This window comes from Toxorhynchites rutilus, chromosome 1 (assembly GCF_029784135.1).
Source record: "Toxorhynchites rutilus septentrionalis strain SRP chromosome 1, ASM2978413v1, whole genome shotgun sequence".
NCBI classification, from domain to species: domain Eukaryota; kingdom Metazoa; phylum Arthropoda; class Insecta; order Diptera; family Culicidae; genus Toxorhynchites; species Toxorhynchites rutilus.
In genome coordinates, this window is record NC_073744.1 from 147,103,923 (window position 1) to 147,118,097 (window position 14,175).

Below are 14,175 nucleotides of genomic sequence, written 5' to 3' on the forward strand. Positions count from 1 at the left end.
TTCACGATGGGTAGAAAATAAACCGTCCATTGATGGGGTAACTACTTTTTTGCATCAGAAATCAAGTTTTCGTTCCTCTTTATATGGAGGTAAAAATAAGATTTACAGATAACGCGGGTATTAAATTAGGGTCAAGGGGAAATGGAAGTGTGAATTGAAATCAGTTGAAGAGGCAGATTTGTATTCATTAGTCGCGTCAGTTAAAATAACCACTGACTGGACTAAGGCGCTTATACAGGGTTTTCCATTTCGGGCTTCCGAAAGTATACAGCCCTGCGCTGACAACCGTTTGACATAGCTGTCTACCAAAGCGTCATATTGTTAGTTGAATGTCTGCCATTTTACAATATGGATCGTTTTAGCATCGCACAACGTGTTAATTTTGTTAAATTGTACTATAAAAATGATGAAAAACCGGCAAATGTTTTTCGAGCATTACGGACGGATTTTGGTCGTCATGGACGGCCTACAGAGCACAGAATCGCTAATGTAGTGCGTAAATTCGAACAAACTGGATCCGTAGCGAATATTGCCAAACCTGTGCATCATCGTAATGTGCGTTCGGCCGAAAATATTGCTGCTGTTGCTGCCAGTGTGGAGGATGACCCGAATGTTTCGATTCCACGGCGTGCTCAGCAATTGGGCTTGTCAAACACATCATTGTGGCGAATTTTGCATTTGGACTTGCACCTACATCCATATAAAGTCCAACTGGTACATAAATTAGAGCGTGGTGACCATGGAATGCGTCGGGCATACGTCGATTGGGTGAACGAACAACAGCAGCAAAATGCTGAATTTTCGCATCAAATTTTTTTTAGCAATGAGGCACATTTCGAGCTCGGTGGCTATGTGAACACCCAAAATTTCCGTATATAGGACTCAGAAAATCCACACGTGATTGTTGAGAGGCCATTGCATCCGTCAAAAGTCACTGTTTAGTGCGCATTATGGTCTGGTGGAGTCATCGGGCCGTATTTCTTTGAAAATGAGGACGGCGAGACGGTAACTGTGAATGGTGAGCGCTATGGCCGCATGTTAACCGATTTTTTTTGCCACAAATTGAAGATGAATACGGATGACATGTGGTTTCAGCAGGACGGCGCCACGTGCCACACAACACAACCGAACATGGCCATATTGCGAACGAAATTTGAGGGACGCATAATTTCGCGTTTTGGTGATGCCAATTGGCCGTCCAGATCATGCGATTTGAACCCGCTAGACTTTTTTTCGTGGGGTTATGCGAAAGACCGTGTCTATGCCAACTCTCCGCAAACTCTTGAACATTTGAAAGACAACATTCGTGAAGTTATGATCGGAATACCGCCCCATATGTGCCGAAAAGTCATCGAAAATTACCTGTTCCGGATCAAGGTGTGCAAGGAAGCCCTAGGTGGACATTTGAATGATGTTGTATTTCACACATAATGGCATAAACCAAACTTTAATTTGAAATAAAAGTTTCATCGAAATTCGAATTCAAGTGTGTTTTATGTCAATTTACTTTCGGAATTTAAAGTTGGAAAACCCTGTATGAATGTAAAACAGGTGAAGCAACATCATCACTTCAATAAGAAGGGGATTACGGTTTGTAGAGCGGGGGTTATTTGTTTTGTTATTACTAGGATACGCCATTTTTGCATTTTCACATGCGAGAGTAGTGGATGAACTGAATGAGAATGACATTCTACAAAACCATCCCTTCTATTTCACATAAATTCGCAAAAGCCAAACATAGTAGGCATCGTTCGAATAAGCATCGTAGCCGTCGTAGCAGTTTGTAGAGAGCCGCCGGCAGCGTTCTAATGATTTTCCTGTTCTTCCGACCGGGTAGAGATATTCACCAGAGCTGTTTGTAAACAATACCGACAGCAATTCCAATATGGCTGAAAGTGCATTTCATATGATTGTTTCACCTGGTATAGACGCCTTGGACTGGACTAGTGCATCAGTCATCCTCGTTAGTCAATGAGCTACATATGAGATGGAGCAGTAGGCAAAATATACTTATATTGGTAAACAAAATATTGTGTCGTCATTATTTGCGTTCAATATGAAATGAATATGGAAGAAACAAAACATGTTTAGAAAACGGTTTCACAATGTTATGATCCAAAATTGCTCATAAAATATTATAAATTATTAGTTTTTAATAGATGATAATTGTATTGTGATTTATTTTCATCATTGAAGGGATAAGGGAAATTTAAATGAAATGTTGCTTAATTGTACCTTTTTTTTCAAATCACATGCACCGACACTGTGAGCCTTGAAAATATCGTCAAGTTTTCGCGAAAATAAAAAATTTGTTTATTTCTATGAAGATGAGAGATCAACCAATGAAGATGACAAATTTACTGAAAATAGCGTTCTTACATAGATGTGGACGGAAATTGAATGTAAACACAAATATTGACGTCACGATTCGAGAAGTAGCTATGACAGCGTTTGCTATCACGCACACTACGGTCGTAAACACTACCATCGGCTCCACCTATAATTCTTGCTCATGGCTCACTAGTCACGCTCAAAGTACGTAAAAAAAGAAAGTAGTCTCCTCCCAGATTAGTTCAAGGAGTGGTAGGCAAAGAAAAAACCTTGAACCTCCAACGTAACGCTCTCGTTTTCGAAGTCCCCCAAATATTCATTTATTCATTCATTCAGAATAGATTTAGATTCAACTTCAAACAAATGATCTCTAAATCAACGAGAGTTCTACGTCACCCTTGCGGTTATACCATAGGTATAACCCACTTCCTGTTTTTCGCAGACCGAACTGAAAGGAGCATTTAGTGAAAATCGTGGTGTCGATGATAATTCGATACCGATAGGTGCCATCGATATGGATTTGATAGTGAAGAATATGAAATACATGACATGATGTAGTGAATATTCCCCCATGTCGAAGAAATCACTTTGATGAAACTGCATTATAAAATTATTTGTGTACGAATGCCGCAATCGATAGTCGACTCTAATTTGCGCTGGGTAATTTCCTCGGAGGACTCGATTCCTCCTTTGAGCATTAATAATATCTTTCTGGCAAAACGAAGTGGTATGAATCACATTATTCGAAAGATTAAATTAAGATGTTTTCTGCCAATTTCCTTCAACCTCCAAACATCTCTTTCTCCCGTTTGTCGTTTTTGCGTTCGCTAATCCTTTCTCACAACACCCATTTCTCGTTTGAGAAATTGTTGAGTAAACATCGTTTGCCAGTGCGCGTAGAGTAGAGAATTCCTAAAGATTTATTGCACCTTTATTAAATTGCCGAAAGACGTGGTCTTACGTTGATCGCACTTGATTGAAAAATCCTAAACGAAATATATTTGCATTATATGAGTAGGAAGCAAATAGTCGCTCGAAAATTACATGATTTTCGCGATGTGAAACATTTTCCGTTTTTCATGTTATGCATCCAATATTGGATACGAAAATGTTCTACTGATGGGGAAAAATAATATTCAGAAGCTTTCCTGTCAATTGCGATTGATTGAAAAATCACAAAACCAAATGTATTTGGTTTCAGTGTTGTGTGGATAGAAAACATTAAAATAAACTCTTACGCATGAATGTATTTTTCAATTCCCAGGGGAACTGGCAGATTATTTTTCAGCAACGATGATAGCAACGAGGGTTCCGCGCGTGTATGTGGCGGCTGCTCCGATGTTTCAAGCGGAACCGTGGCATCACTCTCCTCCTGATGGATTCCCTTCTGGCCTAAGGTGCACAAACAGGCTCTTGGTGACACCATTCATCAGCGCTTTCAGGATAAACGAAGTTAGCTTCACCACAACAGCGACAACATGCTCCAATCGCTGTTCAATTATAACTGAATGGGTTTACGAGCGGCGCTCGCTTATATACCGATAGGTGATTTCAATAGCCTGTTTTGAAAGCAATTTTAAGGCTATTGAAACAAGTTTTTGGATGAAAAAGTAACAAGTATATAACGCGTAGACATTTTATCTTTCGAATGAAGTGTTTATCTTACCATTTCGTTCAGTTGTTTAAGAGCTATTAACGCTCAAAATCTCGGTCTCCGGCGTAACGCTTTCGTTTTCGAAACTTTGATTTTACACCCCGGTATAGAAATGAAAGACGTAGTCCTACGTCAAAAAGCAAATGGCGCAGATTCTTGATAGGGGAGCTTTTAAGACCTCAATTGTGGAACATACGAAAACCTAAAAAGATCCCTCTTCTTCTTCTTCTATCTACTTTGAACTGTCACTGACAGTTTCATATGTTTGAGGGCCAGTTACTGTGACTATATGCCCTGAAAAGATCCTAATCCTGAAAATGTTTATTAACCCATTACTGTTCAGGTGTAGGTTATGTTTACTTTGCTACTTTTGCGGGAAACTCCAACTTTGAATGCTTCAATACACATCAAAACAACGAAAATGACACTGACACAAAAAACACTCTTAAATTGTCATGTGATATTATCTAAAATTTCATCAAAAACAGTTTTTCAAAAACGGGCATTTACGGGAAAAATAGAAGCATTCTACAAATCACAATGACACTGATCGTGAACCCAGGAACGTTCGGTAGTTTTAGCTGCAGTCCAAAACAAGCGCTGGATTTATTTTCGCAATGTACATTAATCTATTCCTCTTTCCCTGCTGCAATTACTAACCACAACAAATACATATTACACATATGTGTCCGCACATTCTGTTCAGCTCGCGCTCTTTCCGTAATCCACAATTGTTTTTTTTTCTTGTCTTTTTCGTTCCTTAACACCTAGGGTAGAATAATTAATTAAACTCAGTTTTGCAGGCGGGAAAGTGTGGACTCTGTGTTCATTGTTTCATAGTCTTTGTCTAAACTAAAACGAATGTTACTGAACATAACATGTAATAAAAAAAAACCAAAAAAGAGAAGAATAAAATAAAAGTTCATATTAAAAACTTAAGCAATTGCTGGTTGAGAGCATGAGAAGATTTGCCAGAAAGGTATAAATTTGAAAAATCTCCACATATTCAGTTTGCCCAATTGGTTAAGGTTTTCTACATCTAAATATGAAACGAAAAAAAGTAAAACGAAAAATAAATTAAAAGCACTGTGGGCCGGTAAAACTTAATCTCACTAAATCGAATCCGCTCCAGTCGCGCAGCAGCCTATCTGTTTTATTACAAATCGAATTTCCGAACATTAAATTAACGGAATAAAATAAAAATGTACAAAATTGAACACATACTTTCAGTCACAACCACATCACACGTTATTTACATATTTGTTTTACAAACGCTCGACGCGCAAACACACACACGCACACGCAATCCAATAATGATAATGTGTCTTGTATAAACTATTTATATCAAACCTGTTAACAACATTTCAGCGTTTGCTTGCTTTACAATAATTTTTTTTTGTTTCGCAATATTTTGTAACGATAGAAGCTAGGACCGATGATGTTATACACTTTAAAAAGGAGCGAGAACTCTTTAACAACAGGTGGAGAGTACCTACGCGATTAATTTGGCCGTTAGGGATAAAGTTTTTGTTTTATTTTTTTGCTTGGCTTCAACCAACACGAACTACGATGCACTTTTGTCCAAGGCACCGGATTTGGTTGGGAATATGTATTCTGGAACAAATCTTCTAACTTTGCGTTTTCACATTTATTCAATTTGTCTATTGTTTTTTTTATATCTATAAGAAGCTAAAATGTAAGCGTTATTTGCAGCTTTTTGGAAGAGATACAAACGAAGGCTTGTTGGTCTGTTGACTGCATTCATTTTGATTATCCTGACAACGAGATAAGCTTCGAGCTGCTTTGTCAATAACGTTACAATAACAAACATTCGATCGCATCTCGCGGATATATGTATTAATAACGCACAACCTTCGCTTTTTTCTACGCCGCTCTATTACCGATATCGTAGTGGAAAACTGACTAAGTAGAACAGAATAGCTACTTTATTGCTACACAAATTTCATGATGATAAAAACATGTTACGATTGTTCAATTACGACACTTGCCATATTTGCCACGCCTCATGAAGAATGTATGCGCGTTTTCACTTCAGAACGGAGACATCCAGTTCTCTCGTTGTTTGTTTATGGGTTTGTATTAAATAAAGGATAAGAAATTCAAAATAGAAATGCTCTTACAAAATAGAACAAATTACAATAATAGGTATACCTTATTGCCTATCTAAATTCTTACAGGCTAAAAAAAACACTTCAATCGGCTTTGAAGAATCCTCAATGCTGGTAGCACGATACCTACCAGTAGACTTCCGGTTTGTGTGTGTGTGTGTGACACTGAGTGAACTGATTCTAACAATTCGCTCGGCAAAATTCCTATACTTCTCCTCCGATTGGAGAAGCGCTCTGGCACAACAACAATTCTTCGTCTCCCGTTCGAAGATCACTCCCCTCACCTTAAGTACTATCGAATTCGATTTCCCGCAGCGCGGGAAACCTGCTAACACCTATGCCAAATCGCCAGAATCAATTCCGGGGACACCCCCTTTTGTGCTTTTGTGAGGGCACTACAAACACTAGCTTTTCCAGCCGCCGCCGCCGCCGCCGCCGGTAAGTGATCTCCCGCCGGGGGCCGGTTCTCAGCAAATGATACCCTTGTCGCCACACTGGAGCGTTTTCCTCGTGGCAACGGTGGCAACGGCTACAGCCAGCCCAGCGGCAGCCGCTCCTGTGGTCGTCTCCTCGGTGCACTTGAGACAGCATAGAGTGGCGGCCGCTGCGCAGAAACCGTTCTCCATGGGGAGCATCAACGCCGTCGTCGACTCCTGGTGCTGCTGCTGTTGGAACTTTTGTACGTATGCCTTGACGGACTGGTGGGAAGTTGTCGTCGTCGTCGTCGTTTGTCTGCTGCTTACCATCACCACGCCCCCATTGTTGCTGCTGTGATTGTGGCTGTGATGGTGGAGGTGATGGTGATGATGATGGTGGTGGTGGTGATTATGGTGACCGTGGTGATTGTTGTGATGCAACTGACCGTTTTGCTGCTGCTCAGAAGGTGGTGCCTTCCGACTAACCTTAGGCGTAGTTGGAGCATCCGGAAACAGCGAGACACTTACCAGCTCAACCACACTGGCTGCCGGTTGAATAGGGCTGCTTTGTACTAGGAGATTCTCCTTATTGGTCTCCGCATCATCGTCTTCCTCTTTTATTGCGGGTTTCGCTTGGTACTCATCTTTCTTTTCCTCCACATGAACTCCGTTGGTCTTATGATGGCCATTGATGTATACCGGTGCTTCGGTGGATTGCTCCTCTACAAAAGACACTTTTACAGCATCCGGACTGATGATTGGGCAAGAAATTTGTTCCGCAATTTCTGACTTTAGCTGTTTGATGACGGAGGCGGTTAGTACCTCGCTCGCCTTGCTCACGGTGTCCTCCGTGAGCCACCGATGCTCGAGGCAAGTCTGTACGGTGGGACGCTCCCTAAAATAACAAAAAAGATGTGAAAATCAATGGAACTTACGAAAATGGGTATGTTTTATGTATGATATAACCGAAGGGTTAACGTAGGACTACCTTTGACTTAATATTTGTTTGTATTTATTGAATATTTGATGGAATGACTGTTGTGTTCGTAACCGCATTTGCGGATATTAATGTATTCTCCGGCTTGCATGAATCAATAACTTCAACTTCGATGCTTTATACTATACAGCAGCGGTACTCAACCTTTTAACGTAGAACTACGTCTTTCATTAAGGGTGCCAAATCAGAAAACAGGTCACGTTTTTATGAAACAAAGTTAGCGTTAATAACTATTTTTGCCGTGAACGAATTCTGGCGATTTACATACCAAACGAGTCGGAAATTCCCCAAGATTTGTTTGATATGCTATACATTACAATCCCATAGTCTACATATGGTTTAAATTGATGAAAATTGAAGCATTCCCATTTCCTCATACATTTGTTCTGTCGATTTGTGTGCTTTTCGAACAGAACTGTCAATAACGAGCAACTTATCGACGAGCAACGAAGGGGAAATCGTAAGATGTGAAGTCACCGTGAACAAAGGAAAAGAAAAAGAACGAAGGGGAATATTTGGCTAGAGTAAAAACAGTGGATCTTGCTGAGGCAAACTTCATTCTTCGTGAGGAAATAAACTGAACAACATCGTTGCTGGGCGAGCTGGACGGCGAAGGATCGAATGCCTTTCTCAAGGCAATGGGGGTGAAGGATTAATATTATGGATAAAGTTTTCCAAGGGCCTTTTTGAAGGTTAGAGACGAATGAACTGAAGAAGTTTAAAGTCTCAAGCAAGGAAGGAAAGCAAACTTTCAGTATCGTTCTGTATTCAAAGCAATGAATATCGCTTGTTCTTCCTTGTTTTGCGTCATCACATGTCTTCGTTTCGGATTGAGCTGTGGACGCGACCAAATTACTCACTCGCTGATATCTCTGGCATTGCAATCATTGCATCAAACTGACGCCATTGCATTAAAGTTCTGAGTTACACAATTGTGTGGATAATCATCAAGCTAGGCTATCGTCAGCTCATCAAGAGAATAAATGTTCTGGAATTTTGTCAGTGATTTGGTTTCGCATGACGGTAGGAAAACTCTCTCCACAAAGGATGACAGATAAGCTAATCTAGACTGGCAATATTAACAGAAAGGGCTTCTGTTGAGAAGAGCGCAAAACGGAGATAAATGTATGTATATTTAGTTGCTTCAAGCCATCGTATATATAGATATTTGTATGCGTACGTGCGTGCTTCATAACCCGTACGTGAAAATAATGCATCTTCGCTACGCTGAAACCCCATTTGTATCTGTTTCCGTGTGCATTGGCCCTGTAACGATGCAACTATCGCCTAATTTTTTATGCTATGATTGATTATTTGTTTGGTGTTGCAAATGATGCAGTCGTAATGATAAATATAAACAAGGAGGGGAGATAGCTGGAGGGAAATATTTACGCTAGGGTATGAATAATGAATGGGTAATGAATCTCTGCTGAGGCAAATATTCAGCCTTTTTCCAAGCAGTTAACAGTCTTTGTTTTTTGTCATCAATGTATTGAACTGACGCTATGGTGAAGCAGGTGTTAAGGTTGTGCACCAAAAAAAGATTAGGGGAATACCAAATTATTTAATAAGTTATATTAAGTTATTGATTTATTTGGGCTCGCGTGCCAGTCGCAAAACTGCTTTCAACTAGGATTGCATTTGCGCTAATCTTGATCATAATGACGCAGTGCTACTCTTTTCGAGGTTGTTGAGATTAACAGATAGAGTTTATTTCGTTTATTTAGTCACCAAGAAAGTGAATGTCGTTCTGAAATGTTGTATGTGATTTGGTTTCGCTTGCCAGTAGCAAAACATTCTCCACTAAGGATGACAGCTGCGCTTATCTCGAGCTTGTATTGTTCTGCGAGCCCAAGAATCAATCATCAAACAATTATCGTCAAATGATTCTACAATAAAAAAAACATTTCTGGCCGACCAAACTGGTAGAAGGGTTATTTCAAAATTTTCGTAGCATTATAAAATAATATCCACAGTTATAAACAAGCGACTTGAATTAAACTACAGCGTAGTTCTACGTCAACAATGCGGCCGTGTCTTGAACACAACCTCCTACAATTCTTTCATAGGGGCCACAAACATACCTTTATTATGGTGTCGCGGGTCGCAAAAAAGGTTCGTATCCAAGACACGTCGGCCTTGTAAATGTAGGTGATTGACGGTGAGAACGAAAATTATAGAAATTTATGAACTAAATTTTCTTTACTTCAAACATATGGTGGCATTGATAAGCACCGATGAATGAATGCTTTCAGTGAGTGAGGATTGCAAAGCAATAAAACGCCAATTTAAACAGATAGTGCTACTCTCATACCCTCAGCATTCACATGTACTTTTAATTGATCGTTGTCTAGAGCAGCATTGGAACATTTTACTTATTGAATATCCAAGTAGTTTCTTAGTATCTCTTCGATAATTTACACCTTCAACGCACCCAAAAACAACGTCCCAAAGAACAACATGAACGGAAACAGAAAATATTATTCAAAATACACTCTGTTCAACTACTATATTGCCGTAATCTTGCAAAGTGACGCAAGCGCCAGAGGGAAGAATTTTCAGTACTAGACTATTTGTAAAATTGCAGGTATAACCAGCTTACGCGTACATTACGAAAATCTGATCCGTAAAAATTGTGTTCACTTGATGGAAAAACATTGCCATCGGCTTGATTTTTGAAAAAATGTCATTTTATTTAAGCTATGTTACCAACGCCAGTTTGTTGTGGAAACTGCAAATTTTAATCGCTGTTTCCACAATCGATTGGCGTTCATCCTTCAAAGCATGTGAGAATCTGTTTCCATTTATTTTCTCCAAAATGCCGCCTTTGAGCGGAGCATGAGAAAGCATCAGGGAGAAAAGTTCTACACTTTTTTCGATTTTGTAACATGCGTTGAACAGGCTAACATAGTTGAGAACCCGATTGTAACAATTATGGACAGCACCAACTTTTTCCAATCCAATTTTTCCAACATTGAAAACATTTGATAATGCCGTCCAAAATCATCCGATGTAAAGCAGATACAGTTTATGCGAGGATGTTTTGAATTTTGTTACAAGATGCATTTCGATGGAGAATTTAGAAAAATGCAGCTCTTCACCAAATCCGACATTTACCTTTCAATCAACACTCAGTTTCGATCCATCCGAAAGAGAAATTGAGCAGATGGGAAAATAAACAGCGTCAAGAACCTTTGTCCCTTGATACCTGAGGATAGAAGACATCATTGCCATCAAAAGACATCAATTCTGGTAATCAACAATTGAATTGATGAGTCTAAACTAATTAGTTACAATTTTTATGTGCAATATGTGATCGACCTAGGATATTTTTTTCCTTTGAGATGAATTTGATTTGATGAATTCAAATATTTGACGAAATTTATAAACAGAGCAAAGTACATGATTTGTAGTTCTGAAACAAAATTACTATTATAAATGTAGCACTGCATGGGGATTGACTGTTTTGGATACAAATATTTGGCATGGCGAGCTTTTCGGAAACGTGATTTTCATTATGCTGACATTTTTCATTATGCTGACATTTTTTAGATGTTGTTATGTCAAATTTGCTGTCCCTGCTAACCCATCTTATGCTATCAGATCAGATAAAAAAATCACTTCGCATCGCAATCAAATTACGTCACACCATAGGGAAAATGGCGCTTGCGCCACATCACAGTGGAAATGGCGCTTGCGCCACTTCGTTTTTAGGTTTTTACGGGGTCATTTTTTCATATTTCTGTAAAACTTTGCAGGTGTTTGAAAGCATTTGGTATTCTTTATCGATCCATAACAAAAAAAGTAAAATGTCAATTTTGGCGCTTGCGTCACTTTGCGAGATTACGGCAGTATAAGACCACCCTGATTCTACTTCGTTGCAACACAAACAGCTAGAATTTCAACAAGATACATTCATACATTAGAATGAATGCTTAGATTAAAGTATATAAAAGAGTTGTTTGTTTATTTATTGTGCTTAAATATGATAATTTCAGCTGTCCAGTTTCCATAATACCACTTCAAAATTCATAAGGATTATCAATGAAAAATTCAAAACAATCGGCTAATTTACATGTCAATAATTGGCCACCTGGCCATTTCGACTAATAACCTGGAAAATTCGTGTTGGAATACAATTTACCAAATTCTGCTGAACGGATTTCTCGATATGTTTCTATGTTTCCGAAATTGCGACATTGAGCTCTTCAATCGTGGTGTACCGTTTTCCCTCAGTGTAGATTTTGCGTACAAGGATCCCCTAAGATTTTCAACAGGATTCAAATCTGGAGAGTGAGCCGACCAGTCCAAAAAATTATGTTTGTGGTCTTTAATCCATTGCTTAGTTTCCTTGCTGATATGAATAGTAGCATTGTTTTGCTGGAATGTGAATTTTTTGTGACGATATCCACGCAAAAACGGTAAGTGAGGGGATTCCAGAACATGTAATCCTTGAATGATATGAAAGCTGTCTTGAGCTTTCCGGTTGCACAGAATCCCGCCCAAACTATGCACGAGCCTCCACCAAAATTCCTGGTTGAAAAATACTGTTCCTTCTTCCGTAAATCACGCTAGTACCCGTTGAAACCATCAAGACTATCCTAATTGAACTTTTTTTTCGTCACTGAAGATAACCTATACATCGAAGAACTTTTCGTTATGGTATATAGTAAATGTATTCTTTTGAAAGAATTCTTTGTCATAACAAACCATGCCCCAGTGTCGATTCATGTGAGCTTTGGCAAAACTCAGAAGTCTTCCGATGTGAGATGATGTATGATTACGAGCTTTAACCTTTTAAGCCCTCTTTATGTGAGGACTTTTTATTAAAACTTGACGAATTGTCACTCGAGAAACAAATTCAAATATTGCTTTATTTGCATAAGCGATTTTTAAGGTATTCGAGGCCTTTCGAGGCTTGTTTCCGCGCTTATCCCGGACAGAGAGCTTCGATTTACGTGAAGCTCTCTCCTTATCCAAATAATTGAGCACTACTTAATGGGATTATCCAATCCGACGAACAATTTCTCTGATACCAACATTTTCGTGGTAAAAAGCATCGATTTGTCTTTCTTCTTTTTCTGTGAGCACTTTTCTCTACGGCATTTTCCAGAATTATTGATCAAGACAACTAAAACAACGAAAAATGCAACTGGTCTTATACAAACTGGACACTTGAAAAATACAAAACCTTTGGTTTACGCTTAGCGCTTGCACACACACATTATGAAAATCATGCAGTGTATGGTAGTCACCAATACCAACACACTAGAATATAAGTTGAAGCATTATTTAGTTATAATGGCACAAAGCAGCAAGATCATCACCTGGTCTTATAGAAGTTGGACAGAGTGTATCATGATCATAATCTATATAAATAAACATGGAAGGCAGAATCTGTTCGTAAGCGGAAAACCCGAAAAAGAGATGATCTGATTTTAACCTACTTTATTTTGTTGTATTCGTCTCTTCCCGTAAATCAATACAGCGGAGAGAAAAATTGAAAAAAAAACCGGAAAACCATGAAGGAAGCTCGAAAAATTCAGAAAATTGAATTCCCATATGGTCGAAAATTACATCATGATAAGCGTTGTTAGGCTATTCGATATTTGCGAACGAAATTGATCTTTTTTCGAAAGTGGAAATGGATTTTCAGGCGGAATAACGCATTCCTATATATTTTATCTATACAGCGCCGACTCGATTATATACAGTTTCGGATTTATTTTCACTGTATATAATCGAGTCAAAAAAAATTTCTTTTATTATTCGTTTTTTATGCATGTATGTTTTGTTTTTTTAATTTAAAAAAAGAATTTGAATTTTGATTCATCCTCCTCAAGTCAGAAAACATCTTTCTCACATGAAAAAAAAATTTATCCAGATTCTCTCAGAAGGTGATAGACGATCGTATTTTATGTAAAAAATCCTTCTACGCATATGTTGAAATTTCAACAATGACAATGAGTTATAGAACTTTTTTTTTGTTTGGGACTCTGTTACCTCAAACTGGTTCTACATTTAAAAGTACGCTATGGAAGACGATTCTGTTACTTTCATTTGAAAGATGAGAAAATTTAGTATAGGATATAGTAGTGGAACATCTAAATTAGTGGATTTAAATAACATTTTGGAAGTGAAAAACCTCAATGTTAATATTTTTAATGTGTTATTATTGATTGTATCCTTAAAATCTATATTAAACTCGACTGTTTCTATCAATTAAAAGCTCTCTAACCGCTCTACAATTTGTTCTTCGACACCCAACTTCTATCTTTCTTCATTTCGCTGCAATATCGATATAAATAATTCCTGGTGAAAATTCAAGCAAAATCTTCAAAAATCACGATTTTTACCCCACTGTACATGTAATAGCCACTTAAATTTCACCTTAACATTGAAAGGCTAATTTTTTTTCTTAAAATGACTCATATTTTAAATATAAAAAAAAATATCAATAATCGAGTCCAAAATTGTAGATAATCGAATCACATGCAAACGAGTCTGTATATAATCGAGTCCGACCTGTATAAATAAAAATGGACCAATGTGTTGCTAATCGCGAAATCCGAAGAAGGAAAGGCCCGCTTTGAGCTGTCTCCATTTTGTTGTATTTGTTGTAATCTGCCCATAGAACAATGTTATGAT

At 38.3% G+C, this 14,175-nt stretch overlaps 1 protein-coding gene across 1 annotated transcript in view; it reads right to left on the reverse strand.

Annotated features, from left to right (window-relative positions):
• Positions 1 to 4,590: 4,590 nt before the first annotated feature.
• LOC129764784 (serine/threonine-protein kinase 17A) overlaps positions 4,591 to 14,175 on the reverse strand; it is a 315,248-nt gene continuing 305,663 nt past the window's right edge. The window contains exon 5 of the mRNA XM_055764266.1: positions 4,591 to 7,425. Coding sequence (XP_055620241.1) covers positions 6,582 to 7,425 — 844 coding nt within the window. The 3' untranslated portion in view covers positions 4,591 to 6,581. The remainder of the gene's footprint in view (positions 7,426 to 14,175) is intronic.